At 40.4% G+C, this 25,508-nt stretch overlaps 4 protein-coding genes across 13 annotated transcripts in view; 1 reads left to right on the top strand and 3 right to left on the bottom strand.

Moving 5' to 3' along the window:
• rk (G-protein coupled receptor rickets) overlaps nt 1–4,185 on the bottom strand; it is a 43,132-nt gene extending 38,947 nt beyond the window's left edge. For 4 of the 5 annotated variants that reach the window (XM_076367882.1, XM_076367884.1, XM_031970954.2 and 1 more), the window contains exon 1: nt 3,697–4,185. In XM_076367882.1, coding sequence (XP_076223997.1) covers nt 3,697–3,920 — 224 coding nt within the window. In that variant the 5' untranslated portion in view covers nt 3,921–4,185. The remainder of the gene's footprint in view (nt 1–3,696) is intronic. The other variant, XM_076367883.1, reaches the window with a different exon arrangement.
• Nucleotides 4,186–4,890: 705 nt separating this feature from the next.
• Nucleotides 4,891–13,792, top strand: Vps2 (vacuolar protein sorting 2). 3 transcript variants are annotated; one of them, XM_076368026.1, is made up of 5 exons: nt 4,891–5,074; nt 11,952–12,150; nt 12,220–12,395; nt 12,488–12,622; nt 12,709–13,792. In XM_076368026.1, exons 2-5 carry the CDS (start codon nt 11,983–11,985, stop codon nt 12,908–12,910), a joined length of 681 nt encoding a protein of 226 aa, XP_076224141.1. In that variant the 5' UTR covers nt 4,891–5,074; nt 11,952–11,982; the 3' UTR covers nt 12,911–13,792. The 3 variants fall into 3 exon arrangements, with proteins under 3 accessions (XP_076224141.1, XP_031826747.1, XP_031826748.1); XM_031970887.2 differs by lacking the exon at nt 4,891–5,074 and adding an exon at nt 10,794–10,901; XM_031970888.2 differs by lacking the exon at nt 4,891–5,074 and adding an exon at nt 11,448–11,766.
• Nucleotides 6,610–10,839, bottom strand: Top3beta (DNA topoisomerase 3-beta). Of its 2 annotated transcripts, XM_031970885.2 has the most exons (14): nt 10,691–10,839; nt 10,422–10,564; nt 10,150–10,344; nt 9,901–10,068; nt 9,694–9,822; nt 9,469–9,587; nt 9,180–9,380; nt 8,905–9,109; nt 8,649–8,831; nt 8,355–8,564; nt 8,073–8,290; nt 7,760–7,984; nt 7,431–7,692; nt 6,610–7,094 (listed from the first exon to the last, which is right to left on the bottom strand). In XM_031970885.2, exons 1-14 carry the CDS (start codon nt 10,779–10,781, stop codon nt 6,888–6,890), a joined length of 2,556 nt encoding a protein of 851 aa, XP_031826745.1. In that variant the 5' UTR covers nt 10,782–10,839; the 3' UTR covers nt 6,610–6,887. The 2 variants fall into 2 exon arrangements, with proteins under 2 accessions (XP_031826745.1, XP_031826746.1); XM_031970886.2 differs by lacking the exon at nt 10,691–10,839 and having other exon boundaries at nt 10,150–10,340; nt 10,422–10,565.
• A 229-nt stretch (nt 13,793–14,021) lies between the features above and the next one.
• Nucleotides 14,022–25,508, bottom strand: part of fid (class I SAM-dependent methyltransferase fire dancer) — a 57,311-nt gene continuing 45,824 nt past the window's right edge. For 2 of the 3 annotated variants that reach the window (XM_031970973.2, XM_031970974.2), the window contains exon 8: nt 14,022–25,338. In XM_031970973.2, coding sequence (XP_031826833.1) covers nt 22,798–25,338 — 2,541 coding nt within the window. In that variant the 3' untranslated portion in view covers nt 14,022–22,797. The remainder of the gene's footprint in view (nt 25,339–25,508) is intronic. The other variant, XR_012998702.1, reaches the window with a different exon arrangement.

The raw sequence follows: 25,508 nt of genomic DNA, 5'->3' as shown, positions 1-25,508 counted from the left end.
TTGTAGCTTTGTAGACTTTGTAGACCTTGCAGCCTTTGCAGCCTTTGCAGACTTCGCAAACAGTGGAATTTCTACAATCTCTACAATTTATATTACAAACTACAAAACGAGTAGACTTCCCCCAATTCCCAGCTCACGCGAAACACACGAAACCGTTCGAATCCGTAAAATCTACAGAACTGGCGAAACACGAGCCGCAAGATCCCCAGAACTCGCGCATCCGTGCATGCACCGACAAAACGTTACAGCGTCAGCGTCTTTTCCCGCGACGAGAAAAAACCTCCGACGATTTCCGGAGCTCGCGTCCGAAACCAAGATGGAAGCGGAACGACACCGGGAATAACCTCGCAGTAGTATGCATCGAGGAAAGTTCGACGGCGGCGCGCGGCGGCGTTTCCGAGTCCGCGTTACGAAAACTACGAGAGCAAGTGTCCCGCGGAATACTTTCGGAAGGAATTCAGGCCAGAAAAAAGTTGAATCGTTCGTCGGTCGTGTCCCCGGCGTGCTGCGCGCGTGTATGTGTCGTTCGTTTTTCACGGCGCGGCGCGGCGCGGCGCGGCGCGGCGCGGCGGCCCGGGCCGTTCGGTTTCTGATAGAAATTCGTGCGTTACGCGCACACCGGGTATATGTGGCTCCCGACGCGACGTGACGCGAATGGCAACAACTGTTTCGCGGATATCAACGGGGAACTGGTTGAACAGATTGCCCGGGATATCGGGCACGAGTTGCCGGTAACGGAATTATCGTCGGATCAAAGAATTTCACGGCAATTTTTGTTCGAAGTGAATCAGATTGGTACGATACGAGATCAAATGATAAACTAGCGAAGAGGATTGCGTTGCTTTGCATGATGCATAGTTTTTCAATCGCTGATGGTGAGTTTCGATTGCTGTCGAAGAGGATTTGGTGATTAGTAGTTAGTATTGACAACTAAGCACCACTGGTTAATTTTATTCTAACTTATTCGTAATCACTGGTTCACTAGTGATCACTAGTCAATGGATGAAGATTTATATGGACAACTTATGAGCATTGGTTACTCTTATTATTATCTGATCGCTGGTAACTAGTTCACTGGTTACTTTTATTCTCTACTAAGCACTATTTGTAACAAGTAGTACACTAGTGATCAAACTTGGGAGCATTGGTTATTCCTTTTATTGTCGAATCACTGATAACCAGTTTCTACTTTCACTGATAGCTATCTAACAGTGACTGTTCTACTTTCAATCGTTGATACCTAGTGTTTAGTAGCTACTAGTAGTACATAGACCACTAAGTTACCAGTGTATACTTTCATTACTAATAACCATCCATAATACGATCCAATTCAAAATTAACTAGTGACACATAGTAGTGACTGTTCTGTGTTTAGTAGCTACTAGTAGTATACATAGATCACTAAGTTACCAGTCTATACTTTCATTACTAATAACCATCCACAATACCAGCCAATTCAAAATTAACGACACGTAGTCACTAAACAGTGATCACTAAGGACTCCCATCGACAACCGGTCGCAACGGTAAACAATGCTCCAATCACTCTAACTATCACTGCCAAGACATATTTGCTAGCAGCCTGTTTACACAATCGCCCCACACAATTCTGTCGGCGGTATTTTAGCTGGTAAACTTCGAGCGACCGTTCTCTATTCATCATATTCAGTGGTCCAATTTCTTATTCACGCGCCCCACCGCGGGAATATTTCAGCGAAATATTAATGCAGACAAGGGATCCATAAAGGCGGGAGCCAAGCAGCCGCCGAGGTTCTCATTAGCGAAGAAATTCTGCGGCGACGAGGCCTCGAAGGCCTCGAAGAGACTTTCGAGCCTTTTAAATACTTCACCGGTGAACTTCGAAGGACCTTCGCGTGACTAAACCGCTCGGAAACTGACAACGGCGAAGGAACACACCGTCCGCGTGTAATCCAACCGCGCGTCATTAACTTTCGATGCATCCCGGATACTTTCTAAACCGCTATTCGGGCCAGTGTTACGCGATCGTTAATGGCGAGGGTCCTTTGCATACAAACGCGCGATCAACAATTCGAATTAACGCCGGAATCGACGTACCAGTCGCAGTGACTGATTTCGATTCTCTTGTGTCGCAGTTGTTCATATCTTGAATCTTTTTTGTTTTCAATGAATTATTAATAATAAAGTAATTGTATCGACTATAGTTGAGAAATAAATGGTAAGGAAGGGGTTAACACTAGAGCTACCAATCAAAATGGCTGATTTGGTTCTCTTGTGTCGGAATTGTTCATACTTTGAGAATCCTTTATTTACAATGAATTATTAATAATAAAGTAGTTGTATCGATTATAGTTGAGAAGTAAATCGTAAGGAAGGGGTTAATACTAGAACTACCAATCAAAATGGCTGCTTCCGATTTTCTTGCTTCGACTCATCGATACCTCAAGAGTATTGAATATTTGGAATGATTTGAAAAATGAATAGTTTCATTTGAATATTATTAATGAAGTAAGGAATGTCTGAAGAAACTTACAATATTCTATTGTTATAACTTTTACACTGTTTAAATATCAATTATATGAATTGATAGTTAGATTAGTGCTAGTGTTAACACTGTCTACCGATGGTGTCAATAGACTAAAATTGGAAAATAATTTTTAGTTAAAATTTCAAGAGACTTTTTACATCTCTGGTAGAAATAGTGTCAATGTTCGATCGAATCGCGAGCGATTCGATTAAACCGATTGCTGCGTGTTCGGTGGCGCACATTAACGTCACGGCAACGTATAATCAGAGTTATAATGTACCGCTGCCACCCCGCATTTACATTTCACGTTATGCAGTGATTTAAGGTAAACAGTAATTAGCATTCTGTTACTTCACTCTGTATGGGCATTTGTCTTGCTCATTGAGCCAAGTGGATGACTTTAGGCAACTAGGTACAAGGAATTGCTATTGCTATTGCAACATTTAGTAAGGACAATTATTTTAGATATAAACAATGAAGCCGATGAAACGCTTGCAATGGTGAAATCTTGAAAAATTTGAGAACTGGCGGTTACAGATTTGGTTAATGGATGGGTTACTTAATCTTGAACCTACAATTATTGAGACGCTACCGGTGGCAGTTCAATTGTCACTGGAATCTATAAAATCGATAGAATCGATAGAATCGATAAAATCGATAAAATCGATAAAATCGACAGAATCGACAGAATCGATAGAATTGACAGAACTAACAGAACTGATAGAATTGACATTTTCAAATTCACCTAGAGGAACTCTAAGAACGCAGCTATCGAGATTTCAATCAATACGATTCAGTTCGTCCATACCTAAATCGATTTCCTTAATACTATTGCAAAGAAGCATCTATCATCTTTTGAATAACTTAAGAATGGGTCAATTTAACCTACTGCGTAGTTCTAGTGTCAACGCTTCGCACCCGGAAGTTCGTCACTAGAAATATTCGAACATATTCCGACAAGACAAAGACGATATTTTGAAACTACCTCGAAGAGAAATTATACGTACATACCGTATTTCAATTCTTCTTAATAAATTACACAAGATATAACATTAACCGTCAAATTTTATAGTTTCACCGTAAGAAAGCGAACAAGAATGACCTCGAGTGTAAGGGGTTAAAACGTCAGCAGAATTCATACAGTAAAATGATAATCGCATAAATGAACAGAAGTGTCGTCAAGGTACTCACAGTTTAGTAAGGTTGACGGCGGAGGCGAGCACGGCTGGGTCCAGTGGCTCCAGGATGGACAGGAGGCCGGCACCGCGGCAGACGAGGTCCCGTCCGTCGGCAGTGGCGTTGCAGAGATCCAGTGCGTGCGAGGACCCGGCCTGCCGCTGCTCGGCGGAGCAGATCCGGCAAAGGAACATCGCGAGGACAACGGCGGCGGCGGCGGCGGTGTACTGCGTGCACATGCCGGCCAGCTTGCTAGGCTCTTTTCCTTCCGCCGGAGACGCCGCGCCCAGGACACCTTGCCTACCCACTTCACCGCATCGTAATATTCGGTTGACACGATCGACGCCTGGTCCCGAACACCTCTACGTACGAGCCAGAGATCACGGCTGTCCTCTTCAGACACATACGCGCACACACAGGGACAGGGAGGTTCGCGGAAGCTCTCGCGCGCGCACTCACCCTCTTTAAGTTAGCTGAATGGAACGGAACCACGCGGCACGGCTTGCGTTTACCGACTGACAGCCCGCCCGGCTACGTGCCGCGCAGTATCGAGACTCGTCCCCCACTCTTGCTTACCTCCACCACGACTCCCACGGCGGGCAGCCCGCGACTAGCCCCCACTATCGGCGCAGACCGGTCACGTGACGCGGCGCGCGACGCAGGCGACGCGCGCCGCCCGTCTTGCTTAGCCGTTTGAGTCCCAATTGCGCTTCTTTCGTTTCAATTCGCAATGACGCTTTTCTGTTTTTATAAATAAATTTTGAATAGCACGATCGTTAGAGTCTAGTATTAGGGTAATGACAAACATAAGAGTGAATAATTAGGAGAAAAGAGTAAGCTTCATCTGATTCTATGGACCGATAGACGCACTTTTGGCAGTTGGAGAAACGTGGTCGCGCTGGGTCTCAAACGGTTTAGTGCTGTGCTCGTTTCATGTGTCAGGTGATTTTATCCTTGGATGACGGGTAAGTACCTCAGTTTCCTGATTAGACAGTTGTGAACGCTACTTTTGATTCATCGATGGTGATCGCTTGTGAACATGGGTAAATATTTGCATTTACAACTTAGAATGTTGGTTACTTTGTTAACCCTTGCAGTCTAAAAGTTTTTCATTAGTAATGCTCAATATTTTGAGTGCAAAGGGTTGATACTATCTAACAGTGATTTATTTTTTATCGTTGACAGTCTCTTTTCAATATTTGACAGCTACACTGCGTGGCCCAGTAGCGGAAATTGAGGGGAATAGCGGTACCCCCTCTTCCTGTCACCACTGGATCAGTCACGTGACGTGTGACACGTGCACGACACACCAAAATTGATGGCCGGCGAGCTTGCGACGGTAGTAGGGGTTGTTGCGTGATGTTCACCGAAGGGGAATAGCGTTTTGGAAGGGGTAAGATAATAGTGGGAGACAAGTCTTGATCTGATTACACTTTCCCTCTCGCACGCCTACACCCCTTCCGCCCTCTGGCGACGAGACGCCCCGAGCCAATCAACTTTCTCCGTTACCTATATACCGGGTCGGTAATAGACTCGCGGCGATATCGGCGTACATAGGATTCCAATCGATCCTCGATTTTCTTTTTAACACTAGACCAGATGGACCAAAATGACCCATTTCTTAACTTCTTTCGCGATTGCTGAAAAGGTACGAATACCTCTTTCAGAAATTACTAAGGAAGCTGATTAACTTGAATGCCATGGGGGTCGCCGGTGAAACCAAATTGAATTATTGTAGTTCATTCAATTAAACGATGATTATTTGAAAACTTTTCTATGGTGTAAGTAATACCACCTAATGCAGCGACATTCAACGAGATAGACCTATAATAATAACGTAATTCTATTGAAGTTGATGTGTTGTTTTTTTGCTGTGATAGTTGATGATTATGTTCTTTAGGATTTGGTATACATTTGGCTATTACTTTTCCTGGGATAGAAGTGTATCGGCAATGATGAGCGTACTTTCGGTACAAGTATGTTGAAAGTAATTTTGTAAAGAGATCTCTAAGTTCATTATTTTCAGAGACATCCTGTGTAGAGATAGAAGAGGTTGGAATATTTATCTTGATTATAATACTTTAGTGTTAAAAGTGTTCCAATATTTTGTCATAGGCAGAAATTGTATGACACTTGATACTTATCGCAGATAAGATAATGTATAGGATATTGAATTAACGTGTATTGTACTCCACGTATTAATGAATACTTGAAAAGCTCGATTTAATCGGTAATAGTATCTAGAGTCAGTACAGTTCACCTTCACCCATCTGGAAGCTGACAAACGACTGTTATGTTAGAGGGCAAAGGGACACTCGTCGCGCTTGGACCGATTGTTATGGTGGTTCAGTTTCGGCAAGGCTCTGTTACTGGCCGAACCGCGAGACGAAGAAAGCAGACAGCCAGTAACAAGGACATGCCGAAACTGAGCCACGATACAATCGGTCCGTGCTAGTGTACACTTTATGCAACAAAATGACGCTAACGTGGGAAGTGAATAGATATGTATATAGAAGTGACAAGGATAGAGATAGATGATTAGGTGGCACCACCTAACGCAGATAATTTTGTACTATTTGATTAGAAGTTTGAGCATTCTTGCAATAGGTGGCGCCATCAATCTAGAATAAAAAGTGGGATTTTAAAAAATTTTTTTTAATTACTATCTTAATGGCTTTTTAATAACAAAGAGAAATTGACTTTATCTACAACTATAAATTGACAGTACCGACACATTTGTTACAAGTTTCCAGGAATTTCTCTAAGGGTTCGTGGCCAAAAAACCGCACGTTGTGCCATCTTTGGGTCACTTAGGGAAATACTCAAGATTGGTAATTGTTAAATTTAGAATCATTCTGACTCACGTGTAATTAAAAACCGACAGAAAATTTGCGTAAGATTGGGTTATATTTTTTTAAAAATAGCATATGATCTTCACAATTCTCATCGTAATATATCAACGCAATACCGAAAAATAACGCGACATGTATACAAAACAAAACGTAGTTCGCTATCTGTTACGATCACAAAATCACAACGTTCGAAACACATGATGTACCGTTACAAATAACTTAACGCGATCAGTATCCGATGATTCGTTGAGGTAGTAAATACATTGAAATTTGTTTTCGAGATTACGCCTACCGACGAACGCGCAAGAATTTAGGAAGAGAACGATTAGATTCACAAGCTTGGCTTACAAATTATTATACAAAGTACGCTGCTAGTTGCGCCATTTTGTCCTTCGGGGGTCGGGGTTTCCCCCGACTGCGACCTTTCGCGTGCCCACGACTACGAGTGGTAACTGGTTTGGAAGCAATAGCCCTGTGTTTCTCTACCAGAGAGATGAAAGCCGGCGTGCAGAAAACGCATCCGCTCATTTCTGTAGCTTCATTGGGAAGTTTCGTTTTTTCCTGCAAACAATTGTTATCCGTTTGATAATTCTATCACGCTACTTCATTACATAAGTCGGAAAGCATAATTATCACGGATGAGACCATTAGATGATATTTTAGAATTTGTAGCAACCATTCATTACGTTACTCTTAACACTATTTCCAATAACGATTACAAAATTAACTACAGGAAATGTCGAAAATTCAATTCAGGAGAAATTATTTTGAGAAAATAATTTTAAATTGAAACTTCAAAAGGTGTCTTGACATTTTCAATAGAAATGGTGTTAGCAATATATCCTTGAATATAAAGATCTCTGTTCCTAACCTAGCAGTTGAAATTGATTGCTTTACCTGTTTGTATTCGACAGTGACTAACTGCGCGCCGCAGTCGCACACATCGGTGTCGACCATCACTTTATGGGCATTCTCGAATAAATGAATAATAACGTCGCAACGATTGCAGCCCAATTTCCATTTTGGTGCAGCCGAAGGATCAAGTACGAGTATACCCGAATCGCATTCTAGACAACTCGATAAACCATTTGAGTTCATTCCGTGCGGACAGGTTGGATGTGTACATGAATTACAACCGCTCATTCCTTTCTTCATGTCCCTAGAATTTAAGGTAATATGGTAAAGCATAAGATTAAGCTGTTAACTTGACCTTAATGAATAATTACCTGAACGGTGGATTATTATAGCAATATGGGCAGAAGGTGTAGCTCTTTCCCCTCGCCCCAGTAGACCAGGAGAGCAATTCGAAATCATCCAATGGGCATTTTAGTTCCTTGTAAATTCTAATGTTTCCATTTTGTGGAAGATTGTATGTTTCATTACAATGCACACAATGCATTCTTGATGGCTTTGTTTGTATGTACTTCATGTAACGTCGACATTTTCCACATCTGTATATAAATAATACTTTTAATGATAAATATTCAATGCGAGCAATGCAATCCACTGATCTTTTTATTAGTAGAGTCATATGCCAACCTGGAATGTGCTTTTCCAGATGCAGAAAGTGGTGAAAATGAAACTTCAAATAATTGGTCCATCGCTTCTATGCTATGCACAAAGTATTTGAACTTTTGTTTGAATATTTCTACTGTATGTTGCAACACAGCATAGTAATCCGCGCGTCCCAAAGCTATTAAGTTCAATTGTTCTTCAACCGCAGATCTCATTGTGGGTAAAACCAAGTCAGGGTCTATCTGATATTGAACAAAATTAATAAGAAATTTATTATAATTTTTCTACTACGACTAGAACTCATACCTTTTGATATCCATGAACTAATACAATTCCTAATGAAGTAGGAACTAATTTCCTACCACCTGTAACGTTCACGTAATTTCGCATGCATATGTTATTTATATGCACTGGAATCGAAGCGTCAGTTCCTATTCCATGCTTCTCCATTAGAGAGATTAATTCTGCTTCCGTCAAATAGTCAGGCGGTTGTGTGTAGCATTCCAGCATCTTCGTCTATTACAAATTATAAAAATATCTATGGTGAAAGATGGAAATGCAATTAACGCGAAATAATCAGAATTGACTTTGCATAATCACCTCTTGTATATTGACCCTTTCGCCAGGTGTAAATTTAGGCAACGTATCGTTACTTCCAAGTGCTTGCCAAGTGAGAATATTAGTGTATCCAGGATCCAGCAAACTGTGGCCATTTGCAGTAAAAATTTCCGTTCCAATTTCGAACCTCACCGTTGTACTTAGATACTTGCAATCTGGAGCTAACTAGAGGATTGTAAACATTTAATATTCCTGAGTACAAAAGCGTCGATGATATATTAAAGCTGAAGGTATTTACTGTAGCAATAAAATGTCGAGTAATGTAATCGTATAGTCTCCACATATCTCCATCGAGTTCGCTTCTCGTTGCGTGTTTCATTGGAGTGATAGGAGGATGATCTCCAGCATTGTGTCCTTTCTTTGGTCTGTTAATGCCAGTTGCTAATATTTTGCGAACTTGATCTCCCCAATCAGAACTACTCTGTTGTTGCTTTAACGCTGCACTAAATGTAAAGGTTTCTATATATACTGATATTGAATGGATATATAAGAATTAATTTCAAATCAACTTACGCTAAATCAAAATTCTCTGGGTACACAGTAGTCTCAGTTCGAGGGTAACTTATATAGCCTTGTATATACAGGCGCTCCGCCACTTGCATAGCATGATGTGGACTCATTCCCAAACCAGAGCTAGCTACTCTCATCAATTCTACAGTATTCAAGGCTATTGGCCGCGACTTTGTTTTTTCTGTACTATCCACGCTTAAAACGCTGTAATATTTGATTCAATGAGAGTTTTATTAAATTTTTATTATCCTATTAATAACCATATTAAAAGTTTCATATAGTTGATATTTACATTGCCTGATCATACTCTTTCACATGGCTCAGGAACACACTTGCTACTTCTTTGTCAAAGGATCGCACCCGACTCCAACTTAAGACAGTATCTTGACCTTCTGAAGACTTTACTGTAACCTTGAATGGATTTCAGTTTATCTTCTTTGTACTGAATATTTGAGTGGATTTAGAAGAAATACACCCTGAAGTATGAAATGATGATTTATTTAAAAAATAGTTATACCTGCAGGACCCAATATGGATCAGGCTTGAATGTTTGAATTTCATCGTGCCTCTGTACACAAAATCCTAATGTCGGTGTTTGACAAGGACCATAGGAAATGAGGGACACGTCTAAATCTCCGTATTTCCCCTAATGAAAGTGTAGTAGATAAATTGTTGTAATCTAAATTAAAAGGTACAGTAAATTAGTATCTCATAATGTTTATACCTGAAAGAATTTTGTCTGAAACCTTGTGAAAGCACAACCAATTCTTAAATCTAGATCTTGTCTAGCATCAACACTTTTGGCTTCATTTTCATTTGGCTTTATCAGGTTGCCCATTGCAGCTTTGATATCTTTTTCTGTAATAGCAGAAAATCTTGCCCTCCAAATGTCCTAATATAAAAGTGTAATTTCCAAGACAATATTATCAAGATACAATCAATTGGATTGATTAATGTTAATAGAAAGACTTACATTTGGATTCAATTTTCTGTTCGTACCCTGTTGCACTGCAGAAATGACTTCAAAACAAATGTTCTCACCTTCTTTATCACAATCCAACCATAATATTAAATAATCACAATGACCTCCTTCTTTGGCGAGAAAATAAGGAATTTTTAATCTAGGAGCTGCTTCCTTCTTTTCAGTTGGACATGAAAATAACTCTGCCTTAAACATGTAAAAAAATAATTTTATTAATGCCAATGCGAGGAACTTGTTACACATTGTACACAGTTCTGTCTTACAGGATCTACTCTATCCCAATGATTATATTTCCCAATGAAATCTAAATTCATAATATGTCCGCACACTGAAGTCATTTTAAAGTTTACTGTTTCTGATCTGAATTGGCCTATCCATTCGTGCACAGAACATGATCCATTTAAACCTGGAATTCGTTTTAAAAATATAATATCAAAAACTCTAGCATTTAAGTATAAAGTATTTATGCGAATAATTATGAAAAAAATTAAATTAAACGAAAACACCTCTTTTGTTGAGGAATTTAACCTACCTTTCCTAGTACTGCACCGACCATTACTTAAAATATTGGCCAGTGAAGCTGCCAAAGATGGTTTTTCAGCAACCATAAATGCTGTCTTCATCTTTAATGTTGTTTTCCAACAATGTATTTAATATTATAATAAATTCTCAACTTTTGTTATGATAGTACGACCACATAACGCACGAAGAACCAGTAGCTCAGACTGCACGTGTAATACTTCGTATGTAAAAACAATTGTTCGAAGTAATTAAATTATTTGTACTATTATTTATTTAAGTTTCTTTTCTAATCTGTTTCACTTATAAATCATGCTACTTTAATAACACTGACTCAGGTGACAGTAGTGAACTCGTGGACGAAACCCAACCTCCTATTCTTTGATATGATGTAAACGTAAATTGCCAACAGAATGCAACAAGTTTGCAATACTATTTGAATCTATAATTCCAAATGGTGCACTTTATTAAAACGATTTAATTTTATTAGAGATTTTCCATTTATATTACGTTAATAATAAAAATACTGGATAAATGGGATTATTTGTATATAACTACATAATAAATTTCGCACAATATATCCCTAAAAGTTCTGAACAAAAATGATATTTTGAGATAATCGTGGATAAAGGGATTTTTGAATAAATTGAATCGGTAAGAATGATTAACGATCTGTTTTATTGATACGAAGATTTAATTTCGAATTTCTTGCCGTATCTGTCAAATTGACATTGACCGCAGTCAAGTGAGTATTGCATACAGCCATGAGCTATTTACTAGTCTGTTTATAATTCGATAGCATTCTTTCTCGGATATGTATACGATTAGACATTTTATAGACTAAATTGGCGCAATTAAGATGTTTCTCTCGTTCTGAGAAAGTTTAGAAATGTCAAAGTTAGTGCATTAGACGTGAGAACATTTTTAATCATTTTCGACTTGTGACTCATCCGCTCGTACCTTCGGATGATCAGATTATATTTGTGATATTAGGATCGTAACCTAACGAAAGTCAATTTGAACAGATAATAAAGCATTGTTATAAACTATTTCGAAAATACTTATTAACAGAGTGTTTTAATAATCCAGGTATGTTTCGATTATTATTATGCAGTAGAAATTACAATTTACTAAATGTTAACTGGTTTTTCATCCTTATTTCATCTTTCAATCAATTTACTTACTTGACAGTGTTATCTTCTGGTACCATTAAAGGTACCATTAAAAAATAAATGATATTTGAACTTGCTTTTAACCTGTTATTTTTTAAATAGACTTGTTGGTGCAATCTCCTACTTTACAACCATGGAGTGGTTATTTGGAAAGCGAGTTACCCCTGAGGAGATGCTGAGGAAGAACCAAAGAGCTTTGAATAAAGCAATGAGAGATCTCGATAGAGAAAAAATGAGGATGGAACAACAGGAGAAAAAAATTATAGCTGATATAAAAAAGCTTGCCAAAGATGGGCAAATGGTAATGTAAATTGTTTTTGTGAAGGCTGTATTCCATATTATTTAACAATTATTCCTGCTTATTCGATAGGATGCTGTAAAAATTATGGCTAAAGACCTTGTAAGAACCAGACGTTATGTGAAGAAGTTTATGTTGATGAAAGCAAACATTCAAGCAGTTTCTTTGAAGATTCAGACATTGCGTTCACAAAATACAATGGCACAGGCAATGAAAGGTGTAACAAGGGCAATGCAGAATATGAATAGGTAATCAATATTGTTATCAGTATTTCAAGTAGCATTTAAAAAAATGTTATATTTTACTTTCTCATATCTCAAATGATTATTATTGTCTCTAGGCAACTGAATCTCCCCCAAATTCAAAAGATATTACAAGAGTTTGAAAAACAATCAGAAATAATGGACATGAAAGAAGAAATTATGAATGATGCGATAGATGATGCAATGGAGGATGAGGCAGACGAAGAAGAAAGGTAATAGATTTGATCAGAGTAATTGTTTCCTTAAAATTGGTAACCCTGATGTGATTATTATTAATTGTTTTATACTGTTTATTTAGTGACGCCGTTGTATCGCAAGTTCTGGATGAACTGGGTTTACAATTAACAGACCAGTTGTCTGGCTTACCACAAGCCTCAGGTTCGTTGAACGTAACAGGTTTGAAGCAACCAGTTGCAACAGCTGCAGGGAACGATGATGCTGCAAACCTTGATGCCGATGCTGATTTGCAAGCTAGATTGGAAAACTTACGGCGCGAGTAAACCTTTGTATACACTTTAATAATAGTTGAGCGATGTATAAAATATGTAAAAAAGAAGATTGATCTTGTAAGCATATTTCATTTTATACGTTTTATGGTTTTAGTTGATTCAATCTTATAGATTATAATTATATATACATAAGAATGTTATTTCTACAGTTGTGCTTAAAGCGATTTCTTTGAAATTGATACATACAGAATGGCACCTACTAATTGCCTACAGTATTTATTAAGAAAATGTTAAGTTTACAAAAAAAAAAAGTTAAACAAGTTTATGCTAATGTAGAAAAAGTCAGTGTATCTTACTGTTCCTGTGCACACTTTTTGCACAAGAAATTTTGTAAAGAAGTCTTACACAGAACTGCTTAGCGAATATACATACTGTAACAAATACTTACTGTATTTTGATAATTACATGTACATAATTTAACTTGGAAACTTTTTACCTTATGTATATGTACATACGTTTTTTCTTGTTTTAGCATGTATTCTATACTTTTTGTTAAAGTGTTTGATAAGTAATCTAATAGCTTTCATGAGAAAGGAAAGAAAGGGCAACAAATTATATATGTATTTCTTTACAAGAAGAATAGCGAAGTGACCGCGATAAATAATAAGTTTTTACACTGTTTTTACTAAAACACATTTCAGTGCCTCACGCAAGACTTAGTTTTGAAATTAATAATATTTATGAGATGCAACCTTTACAATAGTATGTTTATAAACAGCAGTATAAATACTATATGTCAATAAAGATGTTAAACGAACTGCATTGAATCAAAATAATACAATAAAATTGTTAATCCTGCATAATAAAACAGAATTCAGAACATTCAGAAAAGTGTTTGAAATTCAACAATCCAATAAATGAAACATAAACAGAGTTATTTGTTCCAATCAATTTTTCATTACCTTGATCGGTGAAATTTTGAAACTTACCCTTAAATTGTAAAACATGAAGAATTAAACAATCACATGCCGATGATGTAACTACTTATTAGTCAATGAAGAGGAAGGTAATCATTTGTTGATCAGGAGGTTCTACGGGTTAGGGGACAGAAAAAGATTTTCAATAATTAGAGGGGTACAGTAGTCAATAATTCCGATAGAAATATGAAATATTACCTCTATTAACCGAAATGTACATATACATAATAATGCGCAGTAGATAATCATTCTAATATCCTGACTGTGAAATACAGGTATAAAATAGAAGTCTGGTCTGGTTTCGAACATGGCCTAAGTAGACGTTCAAAATGAACATGAACGAGTTTAAGTAATGGATTCGAAGTGCACTGAATTGATAATTCGGTATCATTATGGAAAGTTTCAAAAAACGTATCTATGCAGTATCACTGGACCGCGAATATGATATTATAGAGAGAAAGGGGGGGAGGGAACCAAGAAAAGAAAAATAAAGAGAAAAACTGTCCTCTCATACGATGATATTACTAAAGTGATAGAACGAGGAAAATCCCAAGTGCACGCGAACTGTTTAAGTATCCCGCATATTACGAACTGTTTATAAAAATTTGATAAACCAGAGTGCTAAATCAATCGTTATCTCCCTTCAAATATATCTAATGAATAACGAAGAAATTACTGTTACAACATATGTTAAAAACGGCTTTAAATAAATTCAAATTTTTCAACGGTCAAATTCAAATTCAAAAGTAAAATTCAACGGTCAAATTCAAATTCAAAACTAAAATTCAACGGTCAACTTCAAATTCAAAACTAAAATTCAACGGTCAACTTCAAATTCAAAACTAAAATTCAACGGTTAAATTCAAATTCAAAACTAAAATTCAACGGTTACATTCAAATTCCAATATCAAGTTCCAATAATAAAAATCTCTTTAAAATAAATTTTTTTAATAAAGTCCTCTGATTTACCGCATCTTTCCATTTCCGTATCGATTGCGTATCGACCGTTGCCCGTTACGATCGCGTGCTCTTTCGTGCTTCCTTCGTTTCTCGATTGGTAAATCCTCTAGAAATACGATGTAGTTTACAAAACTGTGATGGGACCTTCTGTCAATCACATGTATATATATTGTCAATATCTTTTAAACATCTCAGAGGTACCGGCCAAGCGCAACGTACCCCAAGCTAGAATCGTTATACCGAAGAGATATATCATTGCAGCGCCCCCTCCTCGTGTCCGCTTAGAATTAAACGCGTTTGAAAATTCCCGCGTCTCCGAGACTCCGCCTAGCCACACGAAGTTTACTGTTTTTTTTTTTCTTTAAATGTATACTATAGTAGATATAGGTAATTGTTATTTAATAGTATAGACGGTGGTAGTAAACACTACGTAAAATAAACTATCTGCAATCTCGTAATTACCGGGGGATGTGTCTGCGATTCTTATTGTTTCAACGAACCTTACGAGCTGAAAGTGTTTTTTTCTTTTCTCTCTTGATTAACGGTCGATAACTTCTGCCAGGGGGGTGGGGGGAAGGGGAGGGAAGATTCTAAATTCTCGCGAAAGCTATATATACGTTGAGTCATGCGTAAAATTGAAGTATCGTTTACAAACCGATCACACACATCCTCGTAAATTTCATCCGTTCGTTCGTCTCGTTCGCGTTAACGAATTTGTTTACCCTGATATTGTGCAGCCGAACGAAAACTGACTGTAACGAAGGAGTTAAATCTGCTTCGAGTACGTTTACAACTGTGGTTCTTCAGTGGCACCCAAAATCGCTGATCGTTCTTTAATAGCACCGTTTCTATGATAACTCATCCACAAATATCATTCTTACAACAATCCAACAGAGTCGCTCTGAAAACTTTGCTCTTCGTCGTCCTAACCTCAAAAGTATTCCCCAAGGTACTGGTTATTGTAATCTACATACATTTGTAAACATGAGAAATTAATTAACGAAACACTGAATTTGAAATTGAATTTTTCAATTTTCTTAAAGAAATCTATCGTATCCGGTTTCTTGAGAAATTTTCAGAACGAGTCTGACGTGTTCCTGTCATGACGTTTTCTATTACATGACTACGATACAATAGAAAGTAGTACACTGAACCTCGTCATTACCACAATCACACACTTCGGATGGAAAGGGAATAAATATGCGCGAAGGACAATTTGTTTTTCCTCTTAAATACTCGCTATATAAGTGTGGGGATTATTAGACCTTATACACGGTTCCATCTGTGCATTCGTATGCTTTTGTACGCATGCGCTCGTGTACATGTGTATATACATACAGCACACATATATACACATGTAGATTTCGAATTACACAGCCATCGCAGCGTTAACCCCTTGCCCTATTTATTCTCAACTATGACCGACGCAATTACACCTGACCCTCCATTTACACGGACTCCTTTCACGCGAGCCCCCTTTTTACGCGGTGAACTGGAACACAATTTGCGCGGTAGTTTTTGCGATCTGAGTTTAGTAACAGCGAATAAAACTTTTGTTTTCTAAAATGTCGTTATTTCTTTTGTTAAGCTATGTGAAATAAATATTTATTAAAACTTATGCCATTTCAATATTTTTTCTCGTACCGACGGGCTCTGTTTACGCGATTCTCGTCCGCGTAAATCGAGGGTCAGGTGTATTCCTTAAGAATTTATTTGAACAAATTTTGTTGCTTATTCTAACGTTTACTCTAGGAAGGATAGTTGATAATAGAAAGGTATTTAACACTAAAACTACCGAGTAGTCATTGAGAGTTTGCATATTGTTGAATAATTTGTTTAACAATTTCTGAGAAACATCTGTCACCTTTTTAATAATTGCAGAAGGAAAAAAATCAGGAATCATTCTGACCTGTTTGGTAGTTTTAGTGTTAATTTATACTTCGAAACAAATAAATAATCGGGTTTCTGGAAATCGGTTGCAAATTTTCGTCACGAGTCTGACACGACGTAGGTCAAGGGGTTAAGATCCAACAAGTTTCCCTTCGTGTTTCTTTCTCGGTTGATTTCTTAATTTCCTGTGGGGTTAAGTATGGATAGGGGAATCTTACGTCGGTAGATATCTACAGTAGGCATGCGCGAACGTTGATCGTGTCAAACCGGGCAATTCGACGCTAACTTAAAAACTTCACGCCTTGAGTTAACCCTCTGTCGGCCCATGTAACTTTCAAGACGTATCAGTAAATTGGCATCTGTTGATTTGTGTCACTTCGCATTGAAAAATGAAAATGAATAAAATTAAGTAATCCAATTAACAACTTTTACACGCTCAGTGAAAGTTGAACGTCACTGTGACATAAGTTAGTCAATAATTTCATGTGTAATAAATAATAATAAATAATATAATATATAAATATAATTCAATACAATATTATAATTTGTAACGAAAGTCTAATTTCATTTTGTAACGAAAGTTACAAAATATATTCCTTCGATGAAATTATTGAAACTTTCGAGTGCAAAGGGTTAATTAATTTATGACTTTTGTACCGCACAGATTTCGTTATGATCACGAACAAACATTCGGCCCATAGAGGGTTAACATAACATCGAGGAAGACTATGTTGACATTATCTTAGAACGATGAACCGAGGGCTTAAGTCATAGAAAAACTCGCTACGAGATTCTTCGGGACGTAATCCAGATTGAAATTAGAATTCGCACATACCTGATCTATGATAATTAGTACAATCGAATTTCCTGACGATCTTCGCGGCCGTTCGCTCGTTTTGAAAACCGTTCCCTTCTGTTTACGTGAATCTTATGTAACCATCAACACTAGAACTACCAGTCGAAACTACTGGTTTCGATTGTTTCACAATTATCGATATCTTGAAAGCATTGAATATCGAAATGATCTTGAAAATAAATAGCTTTGACTTGAATAATGAATGTCTGAAGAAAATAATCTATTAGAATTTTTATGGGGATTACATATCAGTCGAATTAAACTTTTACACTATAAAAACTATAAAATTTATGTATCTATAATGTCGTTCATTTTGCAATAAAAAATTAAATAAATCCATTTAACCCGGTATATTGATGTGGGACTTCAAAGTCACACGAGCCTATAGAGGGTTAATTTGAAAAAATATCGTCTTTGTCTAGTTAGAAAATGTTGAATATTTCTAAAGAAAAATTTTCGAGTGCAAAGGGTTAACTCGGTAGTTCTAGTGTTATGGAAACATTGTGAGTGAGGTAACTATCGACCAAGAGGAACAGAAATCATCGCAAAAATACTGTTCGAAGAAATCAGGATCGTGGACATTTGTAAACGCACGGATGAGCGGTAATTATAAATTTTAATTACGTATCGCGCCGAGATCAGCCAGCTGGTAATCGACTTCCGTTCGTGTTCTGTGGTGACGCCACCGTCAATTCCGTCAACTACGTCTCCGAGAACGACACTCATCATCCAAGCGTCAGAAATGTAGATTCCGAACAGAAAGTAACTGATATTTCCCTCGAATTGCGTCCAGTCCACTTTATTCGTTTCTTTTCGTTAAATTACACTCAGCTGACGCAACATAACCTCAATTCATCGATTAACACGTTCGCGGACGTGAATGCTGTAGCATTTATTTTTATTAAAATTTAAAAAGAATAATTAACATTTCTAAGGAACATTGTCACGAATTTAATTCTAGCGTTAATTTTTTATTATGCAGTTTAACTATTTTTGTTTATTAAAATTTTTATTGTCCGCGAACGTGTTAAGACGATACGAATCTGACGGAACGAGATTGAACTCGATACAAATCGAACCAGACCGAACGCAATTCGCCTAATTTTAATCAAGCATCGAATTTAATTGATCGATCGATCGATCGAAGTCGAGCATTTACGAAATTGTGACAGATTGCCGATATTTGTATGTATACACGTATATGTATATATAGTTGTCTTTCTTTCTTTTTTTTTCCTTTGTTGTATTCTCGGTAAGATATTTACAAAAAAAGTGTAGCAAAGTACGCTCGTTCATAACATATGAAGTATAATATCACTGGATCCATTAAAGTTTACTTTGGAGACTTATTAATCCTCTTCGTACGTGCGCGACCGTTTGTCACTATCATCTACGAAACGCATTTGTAAATTGTTTGATATTTTAATTCAACAACTTCGCGATCTACTGTTTCATATATAAATAATATATATATACGTATATTGTATATTATATTATATATTAATGTGTATACAATAATATATATAATAATTATATAATATATATACCATTGATATACATTATTTCACATAATATACATATACAATTTACATATATTATTCATATATATCGTATCATATAATATATATACTTTTTATCATTTAACTAGATCTCTCGCAGTCGGTATCGTTTAATGCGTACAGATTCACAGTCCTCCAACCCTTCATCTCGCCCTCTTAACCTTCACCGTGCAACACTCGCGAGCCAAATATCCAGTTGCTCAACGAAAATCGCAGAAATTGTCAGCTAGATGTCCTATCCAATTACAGATTACCTCAACCGGAGGAATCCCTCTCGATTCCTCAAGCGATAACGGTTTCGAACGAAGGGCTAACCTCGTCCCGATGTGCGCGGCGCACACTCGTCGAGTGCTTTTGAAGTTATTGCGATATTACGACAATTCCGAAGAAATCCGGTAATCCCCGCCGTGTTCCCGTCGATCCTTTCTCTCGCGTGGTGTACACATTTCGTCGATAACGCCAATGAAATCGGAGACGCGTTCTATTTTGGTCCTTTGTGTTATTACGTTTCGAATTTTCATTGAATTCCAGAGCCTCGACGACTCCGACGCACGTCGCCATCTGGCCGACAGTCCGTGAACTGTGGTTCCCCTACCTCGTTGCTAACCTCCGAGACTGATTCGTGTCCTCCGAGTTGCACCTCGAATTTACAACGTAACGGACAGTTTCTGTTTTACAATTCCCGGCACGAATTTCGCACCGACCGTACACTTTCACTCGAAACAATCAGAGTATCCCCGCGTGAGCCACGGAGCTGGCGATAAGAAGTTAAATTGGTCGTTCAAGGTCACTAAGACGCTACCCCCACTACTCTACCGCTTCGCTCCGCCCACGTGCTTGTCTCCGCCCAGTGTGAACTTTTAGACGCTTTCTTATAAACGATGCTTTACACGAAAAAACATTATTCTACACTTTCGATTCAATTTGTTATGTAGTTCCATATTCTCTCATTACATTATGCATCTGACGGTATATTAATTTTTATCAAGGTTTCAATGCACAGAACTATCTCCGCCCCTTTCTTGTCTCCGCCCAATGTAAACTTTTAGACGCTTTACATGAAAAAACGTTACTCTACACATTCGACTCGAATTTTTGCGTAGTTCCATATTCGAATATTGATAGATCCTCTGATTATTTCGAGCAACGTCCGTGTCCTTCCGAGCTCGTCTATAGTAATAGCGCAATAACGTTCGCTATATCGTAGTCTCGCTTCTGTTTGACATTCGGATGGCAAGCCTTCGGTTCTCGCGTACAGAGCTCCGGCCGAACGAACGCTAACGAAGCATCGTTTACAACAGTTGGAAGTGGTCTAGGGCTGCCGAACGATAGTCAATTGTTATCTCTATTACACAATGAAAAAGAAAGTTCCCGTTTCGTTGCCGTGCGTGTCCTTAAACGCCGAGAGGCGGCCACGCCCCCCGCGAGAAAACGAGGCAGTTTCACATAACGTTCTATGGTACGATGCATCGTCTTCTTTCTCGCCGCGCGAACAGAAGAAAAGAGAGCTAGGTGGTCGATCAGCGATAACGAATCTATCCGAACGATTCCTAATCTCTTTGATGCGTGTACCCCCGAACGTTTAGCCACGCCCCTTAATACCGTAGACGTGTTCCCATCGTCACGCGACAAATCAGCTTCGAACGCGCCGAGGAAATCAGCAAAACGACTCGAATCGTTCTCAGTCACTCGATGTACAGGGTGTCCCATCGTGGATTGGTAGCATTGTTTATAATATAGAGATGTTTTCAAATAATCATTGCTTAATTCAATGAACTATAGTAATTTGGTTGGGGTCACTGGTGACCCATGGCATTCAACGTATTAATTAATCCATTAGTGAGATCAAGATAAATTTATCGAGTCTGTACCATACGAATATCATCTTGATATCATTAATTCCATGAATGACTTACACCATACACGATGGTCCACCCTGTATATTTCACGGGTATCTTAACACATTGCGTACTGATAACTAGAAATCTCGTTTTTATGAAGATTCTTAGTTACATAACTCTGCTAATTACCACAGCATTTAAAGACAGAAACATTTATTAACCCCTTAACGTGCACGCTCGAGTTAATTCGAGCTAAACAGGCCAAACTGTGAAAATAACAATGTGAAAGCAAAGAAAAATCGTTTTATCGATATCTATCATTTACATGGGATTGTAAGCTATAACACTTATTTATTCAAGAATAAAATATAGCCTTTTCCATGGAACAAAAGCGCAGTATATCAAAATTGATTCTTTGGCCGGTTTTTTTAAAAAAAACTGTGTCTTAAGGGGTTAACCCTGCTGCCGGTACGCAATGTGTTAACAGAATAGGGTGACCGATCGACAGCTGTTCTGCGATGAAAAAGATTAGGAACCATGGACCTAACTGCTTAAACTAAAGCTATACACGTGATATCACGGTTCGAGACTAGAATATGAATCTCGAGACTCCGAGGGTACGGATGACAGAGAAACGATAAATAGAAAAAAAGAAACGAGAAACATCATTTTTGGTCAAGCGCTTAGACGAATGATACAAATCGCTATTCTACTAGTGTCGCTTACTGTTTGAATACCTTCGTTTACCGATCTGTGCGCTTACGTCGGAAACGGTTTCTATTTTACATATTTACACACCGCCCCCTTTGACCCGTTAAACCTAACCGCGATCGCTATACCGGGTGCTCCCTTCCCGGCTCGCGATTCCGCGCGCCATCTCTTTTTTCGGTTTTTTCCATTTTAGTACATAGCGAATGATATACATTAGATAGTTTGTTTGTGTGTATATGTGTGTGTGTGTTTGTGTTTGTGTGTTTGTGTTTGCAACTCAGCAGAATTCACCGACGCATGCACGTCGCGGATAGAAGAGTTTACGCTAGAAATGCTTGGACATCTCGCGAGAGGAAACTTTGCTACTCGGTTCGTGTAGTACTCTGGAGACAGAAAGATGGCCGATCTACTCTGAAGTTGACATCTGAGAACTCAACTATGCACGCATCGTTCCATGTGGAATGTCGATGAACATCTCGGAACTTCCACGAAATGTCAGTGTTTCCCAACATCCTTTGTGCCTTATCTAAGCCTTTAGATTCTTATGCACCCTATGTAACATATAGAATTTTTAATATTATATAACATAATAAATTATTATATGATAAATTAATTTAATACAATATTATAAAAAGTACTATAAATATATGTTATAAATATTGTGAAACGAAGTGATACTTCAAATTGCCTCCAAAAATCAAATACCCTATGGCCGCACGTTGGGAAACACTGCTCCAAGAAACCAAACTGTCAATAATGATACAAGAAACTTAACCCTTCGCACCAGGTGTCACATGATTCAAAACCAAATCTAATATTCAACACTGAACCTTATACAATGAAATATTCGAATATATCTCTGTTCAACATGATTTCCCTTCAAACTAATTTCAAAAAACATTAAACACTTCCAAGTGCAAAGGGTTAAAAGGAACTGAACTGCCAGCGTACACCCTAACCTGATTCATCTCCATAAGTCTTAGCACACCTCCAAGCGAATACTCTCAACGCACATTCGAAACGCAAAGAAACCCGTTGCCACAGGAAAGTGAAACAGCCGTGAGGCTCCGCAAGCTGCTTAACATCCCCGGTAAGTGACCCGCCTGCCGCGGAGAGTGTGCGCGACTCGAGCACGGGCCTCGAGTCATATAGTCCAGACCTGCACCTTCTCGGCGACGATGCACCAGCTCGCGTGGTCGTAGTAGGACGAGATGATGTGCAGGTTCTCCACGTACTTGTTGATCAATTGGTCCAGCTCGCCCTCCCTGAACACGTGGTAGTACTGGTGATAGGTGATCGCCCCGCCGCCGCGGTCGGACGGCAGGGACTCCTGCGACGACGACGCGCTGAGTGTCGCGCGGCTCCCCGTGCTGCTGACCAGGCAGTCCGTGCTGCGCTTGCCGTTGTCCGGGTACCTGGGCGGCGTCTCCTCGGACGCCGAGCGCCTCTGTATCTGCAGCCTGCGCTTCTCCGCGTAGGACTTCGGGTACTCCGCGTTGTTCGACAGCAGGGACATCATGCTGCTGCACAGCCTGCCGGTCGAGTCCGCGTGGCTGCCGTCGCTCAGGCTAATGGTATTGTCGATGGACTCGCCTATGTCGCTGGACTCGATGGAGTTCGCCGACCTGACGTAAGGCTTCGCGGGGTTCTTCTCGGGGTCGACGAACTCCCCGGCGTTCGACACCATCACGAAGTCCATGATGTCGTCGGTGCTGCGCTGCAGGTCGTCAGCATTGGAGCCGTTGGCGTTCTCGGGGAAGCCGTTCTTCGAGTTACTCAGCCAGGCGATGGTGTTCGACAGGTCGTTGTACTTGGACTTCTTCACCTGTGATGTTATTAACTTCCCGTCGAGCTTCTCCAGCTTCCTGTCCACAACATGACTAACATCCCCTTTGACGTCGGACGCCTGGCGACCGTCAGAGCGCATCAGGTTCCCGTTGAGTCTCTCGGTGAAGTCTATCAGGTGCTTGCGGCACTCCTCGCTCCAGGTGTCCTCGACTTCCGGCAGCTGGTAGCTGTCGCTCTTGGCCTCGGTCCGCTTGCTCTCAACGTTGGGTGCTTCTTGTGCTTGGGAGCTTCGACTGTGCGTTTTCTGTATCGCGGTCTCCACCGCGTCCTCCAAGGAGCTGGCCACGCTGGCTGCAGCCTTGATGAGCCTGGAGCACTGCGACGAGGAGTCCGTCGCGGTTCTAGCCTCGTCCTCCTTCGAGTCAGCAACATACCCCGATGACTCTTCGTTGGTGGCGTCGCTGGGGTCGGACACGTTCTCCGCCGAGCTGTCCAGCACCTCGGACTCCGTGCACTCGGACTTGTTGTTGTCCTTCTTGGCGTACCTCTCGTCCGAGATCACGCTGATCACCGAGCCGACGGACTCCGGCGAAGAGACTCCGCTGGAGTCGCTGTCCAGGTCGTCCGTCTCCGGATTGAACAGCTCCAAGGAGAGCAACCTGGGTAGAACCTTGGTGACGGACTCCAGACGACCGCTGGCGGTGGTCGAGGCTCGCCTGACTAGAGGGAAAGAGGGCTTGGTCCTAGTCGCGAACCCTGGTTTCTGCTTCAGCAGCTCCTTGATCTGGTTCAGCCTAGCCTTGCGACTCTCCTCTTCCTTGCTGACCTCTTGACTCTTCTCCTGACTCGTCTCGTTCGTCTCCTCGACGTTGGACAGCAGCGGAGCGGTGTCCTCTATGATCTTCGGCTCGTCCAGGTCCACGGTCTCGGACATGGACCTGTACGCGCGGATAGTCTGCAGGGAAGGCTTCTTGCCGTCGAAGACGCTGCTCCTGCGGACCTCCTGAGTTGTTACACTCTCGGTGGCAGGTGGCTGATGACCGTTGAGGTCGAACCTCTTCAAGCTGTCGACCTTCTCGTTCAGGGGTGGCTGAGCATAGGTGGGGCCGAAGAACGGCCTCGCGAACGCCGGGTTCAGGGTCCTGGGGGACAGGCCGGGCGGACTGGGCGGGGGCAGGGACTTGCTGGTCGCTGGGAACTGTTTGAGCAAGGGGGACATGGAGATGAGCTTGAGTCTAGAGCTAGAAACGTCCGGCGGATGCTTGACCCGGGGCGACGGGGGCGCTGAGGTGCTGCCCAGCTGGTGGGTCAGGGTGACCGGCAGAATGTCGGCCACGGGCGGCACAGCGTCCTGCTTTGGCACGAAGATCACGGACGCGAAGCTGTCCTCGGAGTCGACGCTCGTGTCGCTCTGCAGGCTGCTGTCTTTAGACGAGTCCGAGCCGTCTTCCCTGGACAGGCGTCTCTCGATCCCCTCGACTTCCCTCTTCGCGGCGGCGGGCTGGACCTTCTCGTTCCCCTTCGTCCTGGAGTCGTCCTGGACGCCGCCGGCCGGCGTCGTCTCGGCGTCGCTTGACTTCCAGCCTTGCAGGATCTTCACGAAGCCGTTCTTGATCGATATACCGGAGACCTCGATGTTCGTCGACTGCTTGATCTTGTTCGTAAGGCCACTTTTCAGGAGCTGGAACCGCCTGGTCGCGTTCCCTGAGTAGAGCGACTCGCGCAGAGCCTCGAACGTGGTTGCCTTGTACATCAGGTCCTCGTTCAGCGAGGCCTGCTTCATTATGTTCCGGCGCACCCGTTCCTTCTCCTCCAACCGGTCCGTGGACATCAGCTCCTCGTTCATCGAGCTCTGCTTCAGGATGCTTCCGCGCTTCGAGTGGTGACTGGGTGTTACCTGGATTCAAAAGTTTATTTGTACTAATATACTTGTCTCGAATATACTTTTGTCTAGTCCGGTAAATTCGCAACACTGTATCCACATTAACAAACATATTTTGAGGTACATATTTTACAAAATAAAGCGCTCTATCTAATTTGAACATTCCACGAGTCTCATCTCTGCAT

Source organism: Nomia melanderi, chromosome 5, assembly GCF_051020985.1.
Source record: "Nomia melanderi isolate GNS246 chromosome 5, iyNomMela1, whole genome shotgun sequence".
Classification (NCBI taxonomy): domain Eukaryota; kingdom Metazoa; phylum Arthropoda; class Insecta; order Hymenoptera; family Halictidae; genus Nomia; species Nomia melanderi.
This window is presented reverse-complemented; position numbering and strand designations above follow the sequence as displayed.

Excerpts from the sequence above, each read along its gene's own strand:
- Top3beta (XM_031970885.2), bottom strand. The coding sequence starts at position 10,781 with ATGAAGACAGCATTTATGGTTGCTGAAAAACCATCTTTGGCAGCTTCA. Across the intron at positions 9,110-9,179 it reads CCAGAGAATTTTGATTTAGC|TGCAGCGTTAAAGCAACAAC; the intron begins GTAAGTTGATTT and ends CTTTACATTTAG. Across the intron at positions 8,291-8,354 it reads TAGTTCATGGATATCAAAAG|ATAGACCCTGACTTGGTTTT; the intron begins GTATGAGTTCTA and ends GTTCAATATCAG.
- Vps2 (XM_031970887.2), top strand. The coding sequence starts at position 10,840 with ATGATAGTACGACCACATAACGCACGAAGAACCAGTAGCTCAGACTGC. Across the intron at positions 12,151-12,219 it reads TTGCCAAAGATGGGCAAATG|GATGCTGTAAAAATTATGGC; the intron begins GTAATGTAAATT and ends CTTATTCGATAG. Across the intron at positions 12,623-12,708 it reads GAGGCAGACGAAGAAGAAAG|TGACGCCGTTGTATCGCAAG; the intron begins GTAATAGATTTG and ends CTGTTTATTTAG.